We start from the raw sequence: 22,213 nt of genomic DNA, 5'->3' as shown, positions 1-22,213 counted from the left end.
TTTCAACGATAACTGGAAAAGATAAGCCTCCACCTTCCAACGTTCCAACCAATTTACCTTGGTCGTCAGATCCCTCGTAAATCTAAATTTTTTGTTTACGATTTACGCATGAGGTTAGGAACAGGCACTTAAATCATAATTTTAAGAAATGAAATTCGAAATTACCGGATAACTAAGAGATGAATTTTGAATTAAGCTCATTTCAAGGACAATGTTTGTAAACTTTTACCTTACAAAAGTTGTTTGCAGCAAGCTGTCCCGAACCGAAATAGGCAATGAACCGAGAGGAATCTCCAGTTGAAACAAATCGTCGGACCCAGGAGTTATAGTTTGGGGAAATTGTTGAAGCAAATGAGGTCCTGCTGACATTTTGCACTGCACACTCTGCGTCCGAAACTAAAAAAAGTAAAACAGTATAACAAGCTTATGCTCAATTACATCCTGTACCACGTTTGGCATGACGGCGTCTTTCGCCCAATTTGGTTGGTTAAGCCAGCATATTCCGAAGCTTTTAATTTATGAAAATATGTATCTTTCAATGTCCGCAAAGATAACGCAAAATCTCTCATTGTGTCGTATGACAAGGTATTGTTATGTGACATAAAGGGTTAATGGGATGCAACATATTTGGTGCACAAATAAAAACATGAAAAATAAAAGAGGTGCAAAGATGGATATTGACACTCTGTTTATCATGACAGGAAGCTACTAAAAAAACGAAAATCTATATCAAGTTGAAAACGATGCTTTGCAGGATTTCTCCTGGCCACAACCAATATTTCCTTTGATATAAATGTATTCGCCAAGAAAGAAGCTCGCCTAAAGATGTCGCATTAATACTAAAGTAGGAAATATGTTACAAAAAATACTAAACTATATCTAATCAAAGTGGGGCCTGAATTTTTGTCTTCGTGTTACTCTCTCTGATTTCTCAATACTAGAACAGTGATTCCCAGCCTTTTATAGATTGATTACCCCTTTAAGTAACCCTCGGGACCCGTAGCTCCCTTTATATAACATCCGTGATATTTGCAACACAACATTAATGTCTTTTGGAGCAGGTGTCGGCAACCTTTTTTCTACTGCTGGCCGTTTTTGAAACTAAAGTTTTATCGCGGACCGGTCTTAAAAAAACTGCAAATATTTGGCACTGAAAAAACCTAAATTAGTTTATATTCGCCGGGATACATGGCGAATTATTTTAGACCATTTAACCTGAAAGATGATACAGCCTGATAACGAACTCGTCGCGGACTCGTACCCGACCGCGTACCGGCGGTTCCCGACTACTGTTTTGATGGTTTCTACTAAGCTTTTACTCGTGGTCCTCCAGAAAACCGCACAGCAAAGCTTAATTTTATCGTACTGCCAGAATTTGACTGATCATGTATACCACTTAAGTACGCTGGTAGGGTGCATAAAATGATATTGCACAACACAGACAATCAATCAAAAACAAGTATTTTGTATGAAGTATGCCAGTTGGAAGAGAAACTTTATCAAATTCAAAATTTACCATTTACCAAATCTACTTACCTTTATGCAAAAAACTAATCGAACAGACAAACAGAGCAAGTTTTAATAGCCCTCGTAACATTTTTAGCATTTTTATGCAAATTAAAGAACTGTGATACCACAGATTGTAGCTGTTAAAAGACAGTATATCACCAATACATGATTTCACAGCCCCAAGAATCTTATCATGTTGCAAATATCTAACAAAGCTTGTTGAATCAAGTGTGCCAAAAACTTAGTCTAAATCGTTTAATGCTACCTCTCAGCACAAATGCTTCGTATGCTTCAGGTTTCCTCATATACATCAGAACACACTGCGGCCTACTTAGATATTATCGGCGCAAACCATCGCAAACCCCGTACCACAATGCAGGTGATTCATACCGGATCAATACAGTTTGCGTCGCTTATATGGTAATGCCGCTCTGTGCAACTGTTTTAACGCGTATAGAGTCGTCAACGTCCATTTTGAAAACGTGTTAGAACAACATGTATACACAGTGCACATCACAGTTTCAATCTACGAAATCCCATCAATGTTGCTGGTGACAAGACACTAGCCGTAATCGCCACAATATGGACTGTTAAATCGCATCTGAGTAAAGATGCTTGAATTCCCAGGAGCCAATTTCAAATATGTTTGGTAAAATCAAATAAAACCTTTAACTTTTTTTAGTAGTTACTATATGATAGGTCTGTGATACTGCATTCATGTGGTTTGTTCCAAATTTGTTGGCTGGTACAAAGTCCACAACAACAAGGTACACAGTGTTACAATGCATACAGAACCGTAGGATATATATTGCTTCACAGAAATATGATTAACAAATTTTCGAAGAAACGCTCTCCGTGGTACCTACAGAACAATACGGTGCCATCACGTGACAATACGCCAGCTTCCTCTTCATAGTAACGTAGGAAAAAAGGCAAATGCTGTCAGCTCGCATAATGTGCTGTCAGCTCGCAATAGCACAGTTGAGAAACAAAATATGATTTGATATTTGACCTGTAGCACTGTAAATTGCTCCACTTTTATCTTGTGGATGCATGCATAGATTACGGTACGGTTTTATTTAGCTGATGCATAGCATTATTTTGTTTCATAGCTTTTAATCTACGCCCACACCAAGTGTTTTGTACCGATTTTGATAGTAAAAATTTAATTTTAATTTTGACCACATTTTATTTACTTACTTTACAGATCAAACTCATGAACTCGATCTCTAACATTTGCATAATCTTTAGAAGTGATTGAGCACATTGTAGTTAAAACGGAACGTTCTGAGTTAGCTTAGTGTATTTATAACTTGGGTGTTGAATGCATGCATGAAAAACAGTATTATAAGTGGTACTAAACTAACCCGTTCTAGATATATAACAAAGTAACTTGTTATGCATTCTTCATAAATATGCTTATAATTAAATAGCATATAATTTCACCCTGCATGTCGTACCCCCTGCTTTGATGCTTCGTACCCCCAAGGGGTACACGTACCCCTGGTTAAGAACCACTGCATTAGATCGTGTATGGTTTTGTATCACAAAACCAGGGGCGGGGTCGTGCTAGGGTGCTGCGAAGCTGCTATTTTACTTAATACACCTACCATAATATTACAAATAACTTTCATTATTTTTGTTTTTGATTCCTTAGTAATATGTAATAAGCATAATTTTCGCCCTAATCACCTTTTTTTCATGAAAAATTTTTTTTTTTTGAAACACTAATGTATATGTATGCTGGAACTGCAGCTCCAGTTTTCTGACGTTTCGCGGTTCTGCGCATGCGGACTTTGAAAAGCTACATGCTGGGCGAAATAGGAGCCAGGGTGCTTCGGCTCGCGCAGCTCCACCAATCACGTAGCGTGTGACCTGGGCACGCGAAAGTAGTTGTCTGTTCTGCGTTTATTGTGTGCCAAAGCAAATCACGTGTATCATCAGATTCGACAATGAGTACAGTACGACAATTAGTCTTTTTAAAACATTTTTACAGTTTTTGATTGAAAGGTTAATTATGGCTTTTCAAGATTCTAATTCGGTGACTGTAAGTGAGCTTCAGCAACTTAAGATTTCGCAGTTATCAAGTGCTGTAAAGGTAAGTATAAAGAAAAAAGGGCGTCCAACGCCTGATATTCAACTTTGTCAGCCAGGAATGAGCCACAACAAGAAATATATACGCAGTTTTAATTCTGAATGATATCAAAAGAAAAAATGGCTTTGTGGTTGTGAAGTTAAAAATGCACTGTTCTGTTTTCCATGTTTGCTGTTTGGAGGTGATGAAAAATGCTGGACAAAAGATGGTTTTACAAATGTAGCCAAAATAGGTGAGAAAGCAGAAAAACATGAGAAGTCATAGAAGCATGTGGACAACAATGATGTTTCACTTTCACTTTCGGAAACTGTAAATATTAAGGCCCGATCCACACTGGTTAATTGCTCGCACGCACGATCGCTTGCTTTGCTTGGAATTGCGTCGGCGTTGACCACATTGTCTACGTCATGCTTGGTTAACTGCTAACATGTTGTCAAGGCTAAATAATATGAAAACCATCACTTGCAAATTCCCAACATGCCAAGGCAGAAATAAAATCAATACTTTGGTTACTTCATTTAGTAACTTTATGTAGTAGCTTTCTGCTAAACTTAATCAATTTAGATGAAGTAATGCAACTTCACTAGACCATCTAAATAGCCCTGGTTTGGGGCAAAACTCACGTCTTGGTCATTTTTTGGAATTGCTAGCAGTACTGGTTTTAGAAATAGTCGCAACAGAAAAGTGTAAACAGTAATCACAACAATACAGCTGACTAAACTTTTAAATCAACCAAATGTACTTGCTACCACAATATAACAAGTTTAACATTATCTGGTATGTATATGACATCGTTTGGGATACATAACATATATCAATGACCAAAAATATTCAGTTTTACTAACATAAACACCATGTGGCTCGACCCAACACAGCGAATTTGTTCACGTTTGCCTGCACGCGCTGCCCGAACAATGGATTTTCAATTCGGCTGCGAGCGACGCACGCAGCGTGACACCAAGCGCGCGCCGCGTGCGGACAAAACATTAATAAACAAAGATCGTGCGAGCACGAGCAGTGTGGATGGGGCCTAAGGAAAAACTTAGTGAGGCGTACATAGACTTTCAATTATTAAACACAACCAAAAAGTGAAAAAAAAATCGTGAAATTTTGTCCAAAATAATAGTCTGCATTTTGTTCTGTGGAAACTTTAAAACTCCCTTACGTGGACATGATGAAAAAGATGAGTATTGATATAATGGACATGTACTGTTTGTCTAAACAGTAGCTGCTAAATTGCTTCACAGGAAGTGTTTCTTAAGAATGAACATTCTACAGACAAGATGGTAGTAACCACCAAGCACATCCTATTGTTGACAAAGAAATGTTAGTTACTGAAATGAAAATGTTTCTGTAGACCTGATGTTCATAATTACTTTGAAAATAATCTAGATTCTGTTTTGACAAGTGAAATTACTAGGATGAAAAATCCTTTTTGCTGTTTCCATGAGTCCTTCAAAGGCAAAACAGTTTTGATGCAAACCTTTGTTAGGAACACCATTATTTCCAAAAGACTTGCACTTGCAGTGCTAGTACTACTAAATAGAAAAACAGTTTCTCAGTTGTCATTTGGAATCAAGGAAGAAGCTATCAATTATTATGCCCAAACTATAACTTCATGATTCATTTTGGTTGTAAAAAGGAAGCACCATGTTTAATAATATGGTTTAAATTTCAGTGAGAGTGTTGTAAATTTTAAAGCTTGATAGAGTTTTGCACTTAAAAAAGCAATTATAAGCTATTTGCCAGCAAATAAAGCAGCAATTATAGCAGTTAAAAATCTGAAAGACAAATAACAGTCTGTACGCAAAAATTCAAAAAAATATGTCAAAATAAACAAGTTCTGACACAAATGTAAAGTGGTTGTTAAATTTGTCAGTTATGATACCAATAAACAGCTGTATGGCTAGATTTTTGTGTGACAATTATAATCTGTGAAGTGTTATATAATATGTTGAAAACGCTGACTGTGACCATAAGGTTACTTAAATGAAACATGACCATTTTTTTAAATGTTGTCGAACTGAAATACTTTGACCTTTTTCGAAACATTACTTTTTTACTATATTCTTGTTGTGTTTTACCATATTTACAACCGCTTAGTTTCGAGTCTGTGTCACGTGTGTTTTTGTTCCACATTATTACTGCATGTTATGGTGTTTTGGCTAAACAGTTTAGCAGTCGCTGTGCAAGTAAACAAAACACACAAATGATATCGTCTGCTATTTACACTCGTGTACATTATTGCGTAACAAAGTCACAATGGAGTTTCTAATTAAGATTTGTATTACTTGTTTTTCTGCACAAAACAATAGCTAGAAAACTATAAACGTAGGTTTTCTATATATTGCCAAGTTATATATGTTCAATAATGGCTAAAATTTTGAGCAGCACCCCCACATATTTTAGGCACGAGCCGCCACTGCACAAAACTCTAACTAGGACTTTATTTTACCTGAATACCGTACTGCGTAGTGGGTCGGGTTTGGGCATTTTGCTTTTAAGTTTGGGATCACAATGGGAGAGAGTTTTACAACATTAACACAAGGCTTTTTGTTAAAAGATAATGATGTTCAAATTAAAATCCAATTTAACCTTCTCCAATACTCCAAGTAATCGAAACATAATAAAGACACAATGTGAACTAAGCTTGACTATATTGCATAAGAATTACAGGCACAATGTACTGTTTCGACAACGTAATTTTCTGAAAACACAAAGCAATTAATCAAAAGTACGAACTACAGAAACTTGTCAAACGATTTTCTCAATTGAATTTTCAAACATCAACTTTCAAAGTGATGTCTATATAAATGCTGCAAAGATTTTTCTTCAATTGATGAAAAACCAACTGTTGTCGAAAACTATACAAACTACATTGCTGAACATACATGATAATTTATCTACAGACGATTTTTTTTAATTTCGCCTTTGGATCTCGGGCAATGTTGCCCCACACAATGTAACCAGCTCCCATCACTACAGCCACCAGAAGAACAAACATCACAAGTTGGAAGATGTTGTAAGCTGCTTCATTTTCTTCATCTTTTTCTTTAGTTGTGTCTGCAAGAAAATGTTAACACAGATATGAACATACTTAAGGAAGGATACTTATTACATGCACCAGCCTTCCAATATGCTTTTCACCAAAAATGTGACTACCTACACAACACAGTACGCCAGACCAAGGAACGTCATACTGATTTAGGGTAAGCTAAGAGGTATTCATGATACAAGGGTTAAGCAAATGAGAAGAAATAATTGCCAAGAAAAAATCTACTTTCTGGTGGGATTTGATTTTATTCATTTATTCAAGCTAACTTACGCTTGTTGATTTCAAAATAATAGCATGACAGGATGAAAGCATTTTATTATGCTTTTGTTACCTTGCACAAGCAAATACTTGGTAGTTTGTAAAATGTGAACTGGTCCTGCAGAAAGTCGTTGGTTGCGTCCATTGTTGTCAACAGATCGTCGTCCTACACCTCCACACATCTGCAAGTAAGTTGACATTCATATGTTACAGCGTGATTCTTATTAATAATTCAAAGATTTTAGGTCACATGTTGTGTTTTAAATCTTAACATATTTGAGCATAGGCGTCAAGTGGGCGGTGGCGGGATGGTGCCGTCACCTTGGGTTTGTAAAGCCTCTAGGCGGCCACCGCAGATATTTGATTTGCTTGTAGCGGTATCGTACGAAACATCGTCAAATCTGATAAAATTTGGGAACAATTTTGCTTTAAAACAAACGCGCTGGCGAAAAAGCACCAAAACGAGTCGAAACTGCAACCTGATTTGGTTAGTGCTTTGTTTTTGACGTCAAACACACAGTTGTTGGCAATGAATGTATAGCCATTATTGTGTACAATGCGATTGTACTGTACAAATGGTTATTTTAGGTGATACAAGAGCAACAAGTTGACGAAATTTTCTAAACGTTGCTAAACCAATAATAACGTTAAAGCAAAGTGTTTCAAATGAATATTGTTAAAAAAAAAAAAAACTTTTATAAGAATTTGACGAACATTACATTCTATTGATTTGGCTTTGAGTTGGAGCTCGTGTGATTGCACGCTTTAGTGCCGTCACATGAAGTGGCGTTACAATTTACGTCCGCTACCTTGCATTCTTGTTAAACTCGACGCCCATGTATTTGAGTACAGAATAAATATTTGTTTTTAGTCCATCAAGACTGTGAGACTTTGCCGAACTCAACTCACATGTCCAGGGCATTGTCCAGTTGAATTATGACAGACGGTCACGTCGCAGTGGATGTAGATAAATTGTCCTGCGTCGGTAAAGTTTGTCCACACAAAGCTCATCAGTTTGAAAGTTGCAAAATTGGATTTGTAATTTCGTATCAACGCCTTTGCGTCGGCGGACTCGCTTCCACTGGGTGGCGCAATGCATCTAACAATTTTAAGACAATCTTACGCTTTGTGAAACACTTACTGTCGTTCAATTTTAGCACAACAATATCACAAAACAGCAAATCCATCCCCTGCTCAGCTTACCCGCTTTGTACAATCAGATAACTTGGCAAACCACTGGAATTTTCGACGCGTGTTGCCCAACATTCTTCAAGCTGTGCACAAATGTGTCAAAATATTGAATCAAGAAATAAGGTTTGTTTTAAATTAGTTTAATTTATTAATTTAATTCGGCCTGACTTTACATTTTGGGTAACTTCCAGTTTTAAAAGATTCTGACACTCAAATATAATGCCCAATAACCCTGAAACGTTTTTGTTTTAGCCATTTGTATTATTTCACATATTATGTACTTTTTGTGGGCTTTCATGGAAAGGCCTGTCAATCAGACTTTCGGCCATATACAAGCTATAAAAAACGAGTAGGGTCTGTGCCTTATCGCTTATGCTTTAGGGTTCGGGTAGGGTTGTGGTATGAGTTGCGGGCCAGCTCTCAACTATGTTACACACAGCGAAACAATGACTTAAGCAACACCTTTCTGTTTAACTTAAAAACACTAGGTGTATCATGGGAGTTTGTTATCCATTTTGCTTCAATAAGTTTGTTTTACTTTTTACCTGGACAATGAAGTCATCGTTGCTTGCAGAAATTTCATCAAGTTTAACTTCAGCAAAGATGTAGTTGGGCACAGTGACTTCCCCGGGCAAGCTTTCGTTAAAGTTTTCGTTCGTAAAGAGATTTAGAGCGACGTCAAAGTTTCCTGTACTCTCAGCAGAAATTCCAATGGATCTGTTACAAACTTTAACGTTTACGACATTAATTGACACGTTTATGGGAAATTCTTGGAATATGGAAAACTAATAGCTGTCATTTATTGTTTTTAACTTAACCGTTTACTTTCCGAGTTGTTTGACTCGCACTAATAATAAAATAAAAATTTCTCAGAAATATTTGGTGAAATATTCAGTCTATGTTCCATGTTTGGCATGTGCTTACTTATGCAATGACATGTCATGTTTATAGTTTGCATACTGCGTGCTTTGTTGGCATGTGGCATGTGACATGTGCCGTAGATGTCTTCCTACCCTGATTGTGGCTGGACGTTTGATGACGAGATAAGTAGTTCCGAGTCGAACAGACAAGTGACATTAAGTTTGTTTTGAACGTCGCGTTGGATCACTGCTGGGGACGGAGCTAGGAATCTCCAAATCAGAAAGGAAACCGACAACATTCCGTTCTCATTCTGTTCATACAAAAAAAAAACATTTTGAAAGGGTAGCAAAAATTTAACCGCAATAAAAACAAACTTATTGTAACTACTATTCTCGAAATAAGTATGTGTCGAACATATCTGTATAGATGATCCAGGTCTGTATGGTTTTAACGAACGTCTAAATGCTAAATGACGTGTTTGCTAACAGTGGCTCGATGATGAAATCTAAAATGGCAAAAAAATCAGGATCGTTTTACCTTGTAGAAAGCTTCACATTGGCCAATGTCAAACACGAACACCGGGTCTGACCCCGTGAACTTGCAGCTGTCATTGAGTTCAGAAAGGGGAGTTTCCCTGTCCAAAGCGATGTAAAGCGTGTCGCCGAGTTCGTAATCTAATGTGTTTTGCTCTTCAGCTGTTACTCTGCGAATATTGGCTTGATAACTTTTCTAATATACCATCGTCAAATAAACTGTCCATTACATTAACAATATATTTTTAGTATAGCCCATTTTGGTTGTTGGCTAGTTTTATTTGCATGGGGAAAGAACATATATAGCAACACAATTGCACCATTCCAATCACCATGCCGGAAACAGCTGTGCAAGCGGTAAATGTTATGGAGCTCAACACAGTGGGAAACGGAATTGGTGGACGATGACTGCGTTTGGACTACACACTGTTATAAACTGTGACATTTCAATCGAAGACATACGAAGACATTTTGTTTATAAATGACATCTTTCTGCAGGAATTTCAACAACCATGCCAAAATCACTATTTGATTAAATCTATGTAATGTTACAACAAACAAGAAAAACAAACAAAAACTTACGTGATGGTTAAATCTTTGGTACTACAAACACTCATTGATTGTTCTATTCCCAAAAAAATAAAATTATTAGGTTATTTTTAAACAACAACTTGCGAAACAAATTACAGGCGTTTTCTACATTTGAAGGATACAGTTATGCTTCAGCACATTACGTGAAGTAGTGGTAAAAGCTAAAACCTTCAGGAGTTGATTTTTATAAACATACTACCGGTTCTTAATGATTGACATAGCAAAATGATTGATATAGTTCTTAGTTGATTGACATAGCAAATTACTGCGCTAACTAACGTTTTCTTCCTGTTAAAAATCGAGTTCTATTCACCTGCTCCAATGTTGACTGTGGCATTAAATCCCTGCGCTGCAATGCTTCCGTCACTGATAAAGATGACAGTAAGATTTGTTGTAGTAACTGTGTGATTGAATCCCCCATCATATGACCCAGACAATCTGTTCCCATCTCCTTCAGCGTCCTTGAACTGAAACCAGAAAGTGTCATGTATGTCGCATTACTTGAAAGTCTTATGTAGACCTTGCTTGACAGGCTTGTTAAAAAAATTTGGATTCAGTCTATTTTGGGGTTCTGATTTGGGATTTAACAAAACACACACAATGACTTACGTATAGAAAGTCAAATCCACCCTGCGTGACAAAACTGGAGAATTGAAACACCAAAGACGTGTTGCTTTTGAAGTGAAATCTCCAAACACAATCAGAGAAAGTTGAGTAGTTACTCGGAAAGTTGGGAGATTTTAAGTTATAAACTGGGCCGGTAACATCTTCCCCGCACTGTACAACTAAAATACACAAAATAGTTAAGCTGGTGACAGTGCAAGTGGTGACTTCAGTTCATAAGCAGTTGACTGATCTTAATGTGTTCAAATCGAAACTGGGATTCGCAAAGTTTCAAAACAGACTCAGTTAAACTTTCCTGAGAAACTTATTAAATCCGACTTACCAGGCAGTATTTCAATAATCACAGATACAGCTGTAAGGTTAGTGACACAAACCACGCTGACAGACGAGATGTTAACGACAATCGGGCAAGAGAAATCTCCACCTAACAACGTACCAACCAATTTACCTTGATCATCCGTTCCCTCATAAATCTTAATAAAAAAGAATCAAGTTAACGTACATTTCAGTGGAATTGGTTTAATTTTAATCACAGTTATAATTGCCCCCGAATTCTCACTAATCCCGAAGATACATGTCTGTAACGTATTCCGAACTTGAGCATACCCACCAGATTTTTTTACCACTCTGAAATTACGACACAAATATGTCCGATTGCAACATCAGACATCAGCCCAAACCCGGCCCAGTAACAATGCTGGTTGAAATGACTTTTTACTTGTTGTAAATCAAGTTTAAAAAGAGTATTCGCACTGAATTACAAATACAAGTGTAAGATTGTAAACAGAAGATATTATCGAAAGTCAAATTATAATGACTTGTTATTTTCGCATAGGTGTAATAGTGTTTCGATGCATACTTATGTTTTTAAACTGTTTTAATGGTGATTTGACTTCCTAATTAAAAAAGTAATGTTTAGAAAAATGTTTTTAATATTACTTTACATTACAGTTTTTCGTGTTTCTGAAGTAATTTATTCCCTGAGGGCGAAAAACGAAAAACAGTACCAGAAAATAGCAATGAGGTGCAGACAGTTCGAAAGCTCATTGTGAACATAACTCAATCATGTGTTTCTCGTCCTAGAGGTTAAAAGTGAAACATCGATACAAATCTCATACCCTACAAAAGTTGTCTGTAGCAAGCTCTCCTGCACGAAAATAAGCAACGAATATATTTGAACGCTGATTGTGAGTAAAACGTCGAGTCCACGATGTGCATGTGTCTTGAATGGTTGCAGAAAAAACATTCCAGTTTACATCAGGCCTACGACACTGTATACCTGAAACTGAACATTACATTCATAATTAGAAAAAAACAAGCGCGAACTCATATAAAACCATGACACCAATAAACTGCTACATAGGGAGTTCGGCATAGCTGCTGCGCGTTTTCTATTTATCCACAAATGTGCCATCCGCTTCGTGGCGGTTTATGACAGCGCAACTTTGCGTCGCTATTGTAGGCCTAATGAATATTTTTTACCAGTTTATTTGTACAACATTTTGCACCGAGTCTTTAAGACCCGAATAAACAGGTTTTGCCAAAGTATTTGTTTAATTTAAATCGTTCGAAAATCATTAAAACTTATAGTTTGTTTTTTAATCTCGTTTTTGATGACGACTCTTCGTGCAAATGCAATATTTAAACTTACACAATTTAGGTTTCATTTGATAAGTTAAAGTAAAATGTCATTTAGGTCTAAGTTTGTAAGTTTTATATGCTGCTATTAAAAGAAGGTAGTTTCTAATGACTATATTGCATTGCTTTTGCCAAAACGTACTCACCTCGATGTAATAAACTCATAGAGCAGACTAAAAGAGCAAAGTTTATCAGCTGAATTGACATTTTGATCGTTTTGTTGGACAAAAGACAACTGTTTTATACCATTAACTACCTGCTAATATACAATGCGAATAAAGTATTAAAAATACTGATTTAGTACTAAGCTTATCAATACAACTTACAACTATATGTATTTGCACATATACTAGTACGTACGCATATTCTTGCCTTTCTCTATTTTAACATGTTTTATTTGAACTTGTTGAGTCAAGTGTGGCTACAACTTTGTCTAAATCATTTTAACAATACCAGTATTATAATGCTATTCTCAGCTGCAACACTTCATATGCGACAAGCGGGTTTCCTTTTCTACATTATAACACGGTGGACTCGCAGTCGTAAACACTGCAAGCCCCGCAACACAAAGCAGGTGATTCAAACCAGATCAATACAGTTGCGACGCTTATCCTGAACCGATGCCGCTACATCTAACTGTGTTAAACGCGTATTATGTACCTCACGTTAGTCGTCAGCGTTCTTTTGTTGGGAGTAACAGGCTGAATTAAATTGTCCATATGTACTAAAACCCATACTGAAAGTTTAACAGTAAGCTTCGCAGAATTTTGATTTAATTTGGCAAGACTGTATTTTGCCTTGGTCTACATGATACAAAAAGAACTTGCATATGTCGTTTGGCGCACAAGTTTAACATCGAAATGGGCAATTGCACGTAATGTTTTATTGCTTTTAATAGCTGAAAAATTCTCATGTGATTTGCTGAGCAATGCGTTTTGTGATGTTATTAAAGAGCGTGGCTGAGTGTGGTTGCAGCTCATTTTCCTAACACTGGTGGTTAGCCTGTAGGCCGCCCAAACCTGGTCCCACCAACGCCCCACTTTCCCCCAATCTAGCTATACAAACAACACGTCAATCTCACTCCCTGGTGAGCTCCCGCCACATAACGCTTCATAATACAGTGTAGCTTTAGATCGTTTAGTCACGGTCCATCAACTACGCCAGCTACGATTTTGCACTCCATAACGTTTCAACTTTACCCATATATTTCAAGCTTGGTGATTTGTCAAATCCTTCGTGACGCTATATGTGCTTTAACCAAGCTAAATTAACGCATCATGTAAGGACGTCTGTAAAAGTTGCACGAAATTATTATAGTGCAAATGGGCAATCGATTTAGAATTACTTTAAAAATATCTATACTGGTTTTCATGAAAAGATTACAGTTGTGATGTTTTGTTTCTGGTCAATGTGGCTGACAAACAAAACACTCTAAATTGTGATATTCCAAGACGGTTGTTTGGTGTGCTATGTTCTTATGTGTAACATTGTTGTTTGTTGTATAGGTTTCTTGTTGCATCAGTTAAAAATCTGTATTTTGATGAAATCAGCTTTCAATTAACACCTTTAAATTTTTACCTATACAAGGGTATATATCAGGGTAGAGCTACTAGTAATATTCTTTAAGACAGGTACTAAGTTCCAATTGGTGGTGTTAAGAGCATAGTTATTTAAATAAACATTGAGACTTGGATAGAGTTAGGAATTAAATTTAAAATGAGAACCTAAGTTTACAGGTTAAATTTCTTTTTATTACAAACCGTCACACCATCTCTAATTGCCCTAAACGTCAGCTTGCATACAATTTTCTTTGAATAATTACAGACCCTCTTTGCGCCATCTATCGGTATTTAGCAAACATTGTCCAATACGAGTTAGTAGGATTTCAAAGCATAAGAGCACAACTGTTTAATCTGGTGCGGTTCGCAAAAAAAATCAAGTCTAATAACAATCCTTCACTGCGTTTACAGTTTCCTTGCGCACAGAGATTGCTCATAAATACAGCGTACCGGACAGATTGCCTTCTTTCTTTCATTCTCGTCTAATGCTGCGTATTCGTACATTGTGTCTTTCTAGTTGGTTATACCTTGCATAAACAATTTGCAACAACAATACATTTGCAAAAAGTATCTGTGTTTGGAATCTGATTAGTTGTTGGTAAAGACAACTAACTGTTATAAAGGATGCAAGCAAACCTAATTTCATTGCAGTCTTTTCCTCACACTTTTTCAATAACATTTCAAATTTTGAAATTCATGCAAACCACAGAAAGTAAAAATAGTTGATTGACTTACAAAACAAATCACACAACTTACATTAAAAATGATTGTAAAAGGATGTAAACATGTGTGCCAAAATTTTAGGCGAAGGTATTTTTTTTTCACAAAAAGCAAAGTGTAGTATCAATTAGTCTATGTCAAGCAGAGTAAATAAGGTTCTAGAACGCATGGGAATACCCGCTAAGTGGAGATTAAAAAAAGGAAATTTAAAACATTTGCATGGGCGCCGGTGAAATATTGTACACAGATGAATTACCATGCTAAGTAGTTATGTACATGTAGGCAGAAAGCATATGCAGTACGATTTCATTAAGAATTTAAAACATAAGGATCTCCCAGGACCTCAAATGTTTTAAGATTCAGGTTGAATTAAATTTTAGAAAGCTATTACGATTTTATTATCTCAATCACTCTGTTGCTTTCAGTGGCTGCACAAGCGTCGTACCTGACAGTAAAATCTGATGAGCGAAACATGGATCCCCAAAGAGACGTCAATTTATCTTTAACGCTATTTTTGGCTTTGTTTAAATTATCTTGAATCGATTTGGAATAAATCAAAGGATTAAGGGCGCTGTTGATTGGAAGCAACAGACAAGCGCTTAACACATAAGCATCTGGTGGCATCTTGATTCCTCCAAGGTTCAAATATCCCATGCAACAAATTGGAATCCAGCAACAGAAGTCGGTCAGAATCAACCTCGAGATTCTTTTCTGCATACTTGAACTTATATCAGTGTTTCTGGCTCCATTCATGCGATTGCTCTGTTTGTAGATAAAAACATACGCAATCACCATGTAGATAAACATAAGGAAGTTGATTGTAATGAGAAAAGTTGAATATTCCCAAGCAAATTAACCAGTTGTGACAAATAAACGTGGCAAACAGACGCTTGTTTCTCCATAATATCCAAACTCTCCTTTGATTGGATTACGAGGAAATGTCTCTTTAATTGTTTGTATAACAGCGTTCCAATCCTGCGGTGTTTTACTTTTAATTCTTGTGGCAAGCAATGACATGTTCTCCCTGGAAACAAAATCGGTTTCAAAAAAATGGTTTGGAAACCAAACGCCATTTGCAAAATATTCTGAGGAGACCTGAAGTAAAGGAACAATTGCCAAAACCACAGCTGAAATCCAACAACACAACTCCAAATACACGATGGTGCGAACTCTTGTAGTTCGATGAAGTAATGGATTAAATGTTGTTAGAAGGCGAAATGTGGTCATGGTTGTCATTGTAAAGGCCGATGCTTCAGACGATATGATTGCAAGCGCTCCAAGTCCTGAACACAAACTACTTGATCTCCATTCTTTGTCAAATAAACAGTAGGAGCCAGAAAATCGTGTTCCTTGCACTATAATTGCAAGCAGATAAATTCCCATTAGAAGATCTGAGCAACAGAGGTTAATGATGAAAACACTGGTGTTAATAAAACCTTTTTGGTTCTTCTTTACTGTCCATAGGCTGTAACTAATTGCAATCAAAACAAACAAATTTCCTCCCAATGCTAAGACGGCTGTTATCCAAAACATTACTCGATATATGGGATTGGCAATCATTTCGTTAACATCTGCAAAAGCATTGTCAATCAAATCCACACATTCATCACTTCCGTCTGAACAATCTTGAATTCCATTATTCACAAGTTTCAAATCAACTGATAAAGGTTGTTTCTTTTTACAATAAAATCTTTCCTTTTCACAGCGACATCTGCTTTCATCTGTTTTATCGTCACAGTCGATAATTCCGTCACAAACAGAATTTTTGTGGATAGAAACTTTATCGTTTGTTTTGCAATAATACCGGGTGTTGTGACAAAGTTCTACAAATTCATCAGAACCATCGTGGCAATCGATTGTTCCATCACACACCCGAGTGTATTTGATGTTGATTTCTCCACTTGAAAAACAATAAAACATATCTGGACAATCCAATTCACCTTGAAGCCACATTGCATCCCAAATAACTCCGTCACAAATTGAGCATAAGAGTTTGTTTGTGTCCACTACAAAACCAGAAATATGATCATATCATGGCCTTAACAACTTGTTGTATTTTCTGGAACTTAAAATGTTTTCAATTCCGAAGCCTTCATTGTTTGCTAAACATTGTGTCTGTCCTTGTTCCTTTAAAGACGAACAATATTTCATGTTGATTTGGTCAACACATTTCACGCTTGAATTACACAACTTTCCGTTTAAGTGCGAACAGTCAGATTTGTTTTGGCAGTGTATCTGATTTGATGGACAAGTACCTCTAATATCGTTACACAAACTCTGATTTAAACACAAACACTCATCAGACATATCAAAGCAATCCACTATACCATCACATACTTGCTTTGGCGATATGATCAACTTCTTATCTAAGCACTGAAAACAACTAAACTGTCCGTTCACAAAACAGAGATCGGATTTATCCGAACATTGAGCCACTGAATCGTAGACGTTGACTTGTGGTAAAACGCAAACACCTTGTCTCGATAATCCAGAACACTTAAATCCAAATCCATTTACAATTTCGTCGCTATTATCACTGCAACCATTAACTAAATTACAAAAGTCATTCACATTAGCAACCTGTTCATTTTCACAAACAAATGTATCCCAGCAAAATGTTTGTGGAGTTTCGCATTCCGTAGACACACAATAACCTGTTGTGATTGTGCAATTATTAATGTCATCAGCACACGATGGTTGCATTACTGCATTGCACACTGACGGAATTGGGGAATGGACAAGGTAGTTATTATGTTTTACACCTTTGCAGGCTGTGGCAAACATTTTGCAAGACTGACATGTATAGTTTGATACTGAACAGATTTCGTCACTCCCATCAGAACAATCTTTTACTCCGTCACCTAACCAGTCGAAAGGTATGCATCTGCCAGTAGATAGGCGGTGTTTGTTACCAGGATCAGACGAACATCTTGCATCAACTCCAGAGCAGTTACATGTGTAATGTGTCTCGTCACTGCCATCAAAACAATCTCGATTTCCATCGCACAACAAAGATCGATGAATACAACTTCCCTCCATACCACTGTAGCATTTTGTACCAACACATGCACATTTAAACTGATGAGCAGGACAAGTGCAATTCTTTTCATCACTGCCATCTCCACATTCATGAATATCGTTACACTGCCAGTCTTTTGTAAAACAGCCCAATCCATTTTTGCAGTTCTTTGTTTTGTAACAATCGCATTCAAACTTATGATCAGGACAAGTGCAATTAGCCTCATCACTCCAATCACCACAGTCATCTTTTCCATTACATTGCCAGCTGTTCTCAATGCAACCGTTGCCAATTTTACAACTGTTTGTTTTATAACACTCGCATTTAAACTTGTGATCAGGACAAGTGCAATTAACTTCATCACTCCAATCTCCACAGTCATTATTTCCGTCACATTGTAAGTCTTTGCGTAAACAATATTGACGGTTTGTGCAATTATTTGTTTTATAACAATCGCATTCAAAATGATCAACTGGACATGTGCAGTTTATCTCATCAATCCAATTTCCACAGTCGTTACTTCCATCACATAACTGATTTTTGTTGATGCAAATTTTGTCCAATTCACAGTGGTTAGTTTTGTAACAATTACATTTGAACTGATCAGTCGGACAAGTGCAGTAAAGTTCGTCACTCCAATCTTCACAGTCGTTTATTCCATTACATTGTTTGGTTTTGGGGAAGCAGCCAGCGACGAAAAATGGGGAACTGCAGTTGCTTGTTTTGTAACAATCACATTCAAACTGATTATCCGGACAAGAGCAATTAATCTCATCACTGCCATCTAAACAATCTATTTCCCGATTGCATCGACGACCCTTTGGAATACAGCTACGTCTATCTTTACAAGTTGTATTGAAGCAGTCACACTCAAAACTGCCTGAAGGGCAAATGTCACTTAACTCGTCGCTCCAATCTTCACATGCATTTCCCCAGTTGTTAACCTTGGACATCTTTATGCATCCTGGTTTGTCTCCACACCGACCAAATTTGTGACAAGCACATTCGAACATTGAAGAAGGGCAGGTGCAGTTGGGACCGCGGTATGGTTTCTCGCATACCGGGAGATTTTTAGGTTCTGCATTGAAAAGGTTTCAGTTAAATGTTGGAAAAATTTATTGTCGTAAAAATTGTTCTCTATATTTATTTTCTGTAAACATAAGTAACACAATCGATTTGATTTGTAAACGAACATAAAAACCTAGATTGTTTAACAAAACTGACCAGTATCACTAGAAAACCGGTGCAACGCGCCAATTCTAAACGCTATACAACACACGACACACTAAGAAGTGTTGTCAAGCGGCGTGTTGTTCTGTGTTTTCTAGACTTGAAACTGATCACCTGGACTTGAATCAACACCCCTGACGTGTTGTCTGTCCTGTGCGGCGTGTTGTTAATCGAATACACATTCAGTATCGCGGTAACAACACACCTGCATTGTTTTTAGAAGACACCTTAAGTGTGGTTGAAACACATCGACCTGTTGAAGTACGTGAACGCTGACAAAAACGTGCGACGGATAGACTTCAGTATACGAATAAACATTTGTATTACCACTGAATTAAATGACAATTGTTACATTTCGGTATAGGCTGCATATGTATGTCATTAAAATCAAAATACGAAAACAATAAAAAATACGAAAAAAGAAAACGCACAAAAAAGTTAAGATTCACTGGTTTGAAGGGTTGTTTAACAATATATGTCAAAGCGGAAACTGTAGCCCAGGGATGTCAACCCAGCGGCCCCCCAAGAGGTTTGTGCATAACTTTTAGAAGTTATGTGTTTTACTTAGGCAGGCCAGTGAATTTACATGATACAATCATTGTCTATCATATGCAACGTTTTTATAGAATGATCGAAATAGCCTGTGTTTATAATCAGCAATTGCTATCATTTTTACACAAAGAATTTAAGCACAGTTGGCTGTATTACTATGCTACAATGTATATATGTTTGTTGTTTGTCACAATATTGTTTTTTTAAATATAGTTGATGGCATAAATTTTTTTGTGGTGTTATGTTACACTGTAACTGGTGTTTCGATAGTGCTGCCCTCGACTTACTAGCCTTCAGGGCAAAAAAACATATATCTGCAATCATTACATTATCGCTATTTGACAGTAACTTAGAGCCGTGCATTTCACGAATTTTGTTTGCCATTTTACTACATTCCGACATGCAGTAGATGCTATGAGATAAGAGATTGGGCAATTGAACCCAAGAGATCTGGTTGCCCTTTTGACTGAGTATTAACTGACCACTTAAGCTTTAGAGGTTTAGAATGTCACAGCAAAAACTCAACCTACTGAATAATTCAATCAACTCATCTTACTTTTATAGGGACGTGGAGCTATGCTGAAATCCTCTCCCGGACATTTACTTTCCAAGCATCCGATTATACCAGACAGCATTACAAGAAATATTAGTAACATTGCTGTGACACCTGAAAAATACGGTATTTAGCACACTTTCCTAATACCAATGCACTAATAATGTTTATATAGTTGTCGGTAAAAACAGACAAGTATCCTAACAATATTTTAAAGCAAAAACTTGCAAACCAGATAAACTTAACAGCGATGCTTGAATACAATACAAAGTTAGCTGCAAACTGTAAGGCCCAACAAACTGGAATGTGTAACGTAAATAACCTACTGTTTCGCACTGACGACAGAAGTGAGAGCGAACGTGACTTGTAAGTTTTCCATTTCGGCTTTACGTAGAATCACGCTATGTCTGGCCACGTTTAAGTTGCATTACTGTTGGTGGCTACTGAATCAACAAACTAACCCAAGTCTGGTCTATTGCTGCTTGTGGTGTCTTAAAACAGCAAATAAGTTGACTTATTTGACTTTATATTGAATCATACTGCCTTAGTTTTACCATTCAATATTCAATTACAAACTTGGCTCTACCAATTTGTTTTTGACTTGCTCTTATTGCCTAAACAACCTGAGGCCATGAACGACTCGGGTATTTCGTTCAACACAAAATCATTACCTTATAACGCAAAGTCACATAGGTCAGTTACCATATACTTTACATTGTCATATATCACATATTTTAAACCATGCACTACAAATAAAATACAATAATAACAAATCACAAGAACAGCAGCAGTATATACGATTGAGGTAAGAACAACAACAGCATGATAAATAAATCTATCAGGGGATATTGTAAACACGCCGCCGCCTCAAGTGAGAAAAAAGTTTTACGTCATTAACTATGACTCGCAGTGAAGAGAAATGCACGTCAGTCGCGACGGGTGTCTGACGCGCTTGAGCGAACGGCAGACAGACAAAATGCACGCTATGATTGACAGTTATGATATAATCCTGCTTCAACCGTTCGAGTTAACGTTGCACATAAAAGGACTGAAGATTGACTGCACTAAACCCGTTAGAAAATTCGCTTTAGACTTGCAAAGTCGTGCATAACATAAACGCCTCGTTAAAACGCGCTTTTAAGCGTTCAAAGTTGCGCATAAAACAAAGGCATATGTTGACTGCAAGAAGATTGTTAGGGAACCCAATTTATGAGTGCACAGTCGTGCATGTAACAAGCGTCATTGTTAACTGCATGAAGCTTGTTAAAACGCACTTTAAAGCATACAAAGTCGTGCTTTAAACAAAAGCCTTAGTTGGTATCAACCAAAGCATCGCTTCACATTTTTTTGCTCAACCGCCTCTGGCTAAACTTACTTTGCCTTGTAGTCTGTCTTAACTAGGCAATTTACATTGATATTGTGTTACAATGTGAGCATAGCGATGATGAAATAAAATCGCGAGCGAGTTTTTCAGTGATCCGCGCTTTTTTTGTGAAGCCATTCTCTTCAAGGTCTGCTGGCTTTTAGGCACATTTTATAAGTGGCCTGAAAATCAGGGTTGCCAACTAAGAAATAGAATTATCGGTGTTGCCAAATCATTATCACAAGAAAGTGGCCTGGATTTTTGATTGGCCTGTAGGCATGTGCCTACTTGGCCTAATGGTTAATCCAGCACTGATTCTCTTGACACGCTGTGACGCAATGACCCCTAATTCGTCACGAACCGGAAACTGGCATGAAAGTTAAATGGGCGTGCAAAAATATTGCGTTGGAAGGAGTTTCAAACAGCTGCGATTAGTGGAATATTTAATTCAAAATCACATAGGTTACGGACAGGCAGATTGGTATTGTATTAAGGTAAATTTATACTATGATTCTATTCAGTTAAATCAGGAAAGATTTTAATCAAAATGCTTCAGGCAAAAAATCATATTTTAGGTAAATTAAGGAAAATGTTTTCCGCTCAAAAACGCAAAAAAACGGCAAAATAAAACTGTGGCTTAGCAGTGCCAACGTAGGTAGTGTAGTAAAAATTCAAAACGTATTTACGTTAAGTGTTAAAGTTATCAAATTTAGTACAGACCAAACTATGATACTTCATGAATCTAGATGTATATCCAAACGTAAAGTTGGATACTAACTTGCAAATGCACCAAATTTCAGTTTTCGTGTATAGGAATGATTCTTTTTAATCTGATATTTTTGTACTGCGTAGTAAATGATAA

General features: G+C 36.9%; 1 protein-coding gene and 1 pseudogene across 2 annotated transcripts; both read right to left on the bottom strand.

The window, feature by feature from the left end:
* Window positions 1–6,424: 6,424 nt before the first annotated feature.
* LOC145218225 (scavenger receptor cysteine-rich domain-containing protein DMBT1-like) lies at window positions 6,425–14,418 on the bottom strand. Its single transcript, XM_080085626.1, has 12 exons — window positions 14,365–14,418; window positions 11,040–11,190; window positions 10,703–10,878; window positions 10,407–10,560; window positions 10,085–10,127; window positions 9,507–9,672; window positions 9,122–9,279; window positions 8,654–8,825; window positions 8,121–8,191; window positions 7,827–8,016; window positions 6,991–7,099; window positions 6,425–6,667 (listed from the first exon to the last, which is right to left on the bottom strand). Exons 1-12 carry the CDS (start codon window positions 14,416–14,418, stop codon window positions 6,504–6,506), a joined length of 1,608 nt encoding a protein of 535 aa, XP_079941752.1. The 3' UTR covers window positions 6,425–6,503.
* A 603-nt stretch (window positions 14,419–15,021) lies between these two features.
* On the bottom strand, window positions 15,022–20,088 carry LOC145218224 (uncharacterized; annotated as a pseudogene). The gene is made up of 3 exons (XR_013857556.1): window positions 19,992–20,088; window positions 16,701–18,731; window positions 15,022–16,640 (listed from the first exon to the last, which is right to left on the bottom strand). The product of XR_013857556.1 is annotated as an uncharacterized LOC145218224 (transcript).
* Window positions 20,089–22,213: the final 2,125 nt, after the last annotated feature.

The sequence above is a fragment of the Phallusia mammillata genome, chromosome 3 (genome assembly GCF_965637545.1).
Source record: "Phallusia mammillata chromosome 3, kaPhaMamm4.hap1.1, whole genome shotgun sequence".
NCBI lineage: Eukaryota > Metazoa > Chordata > Ascidiacea > Phlebobranchia > Ascidiidae > Phallusia > Phallusia mammillata.
The sequence above is the reverse complement of the archived record's forward strand: the minus strand, read 5'-3'. Positions and strand labels throughout refer to the sequence as shown.

Excerpts from the sequence above, each read along its gene's own strand:
- LOC145218225 (XM_080085626.1), bottom strand. The coding sequence starts at position 14,418 with ATGTACGAATACGCAGCATTAGACGAGAATGAAAGAAAGAAGGCAATC. Across the intron at positions 11,191-14,364 it reads GAAAGAAGGCAATCTGTCCG|ATTTATGAGGGAACGGATGA; the intron begins GTACGCTGTATT and ends TTTTTTATTAAG. Across the intron at positions 10,879-11,039 it reads GATTATTGAAATACTGCCTG|TTGTACAGTGCGGGGAAGAT; the intron begins GTAAGTCGGATT and ends TGTGTATTTTAG.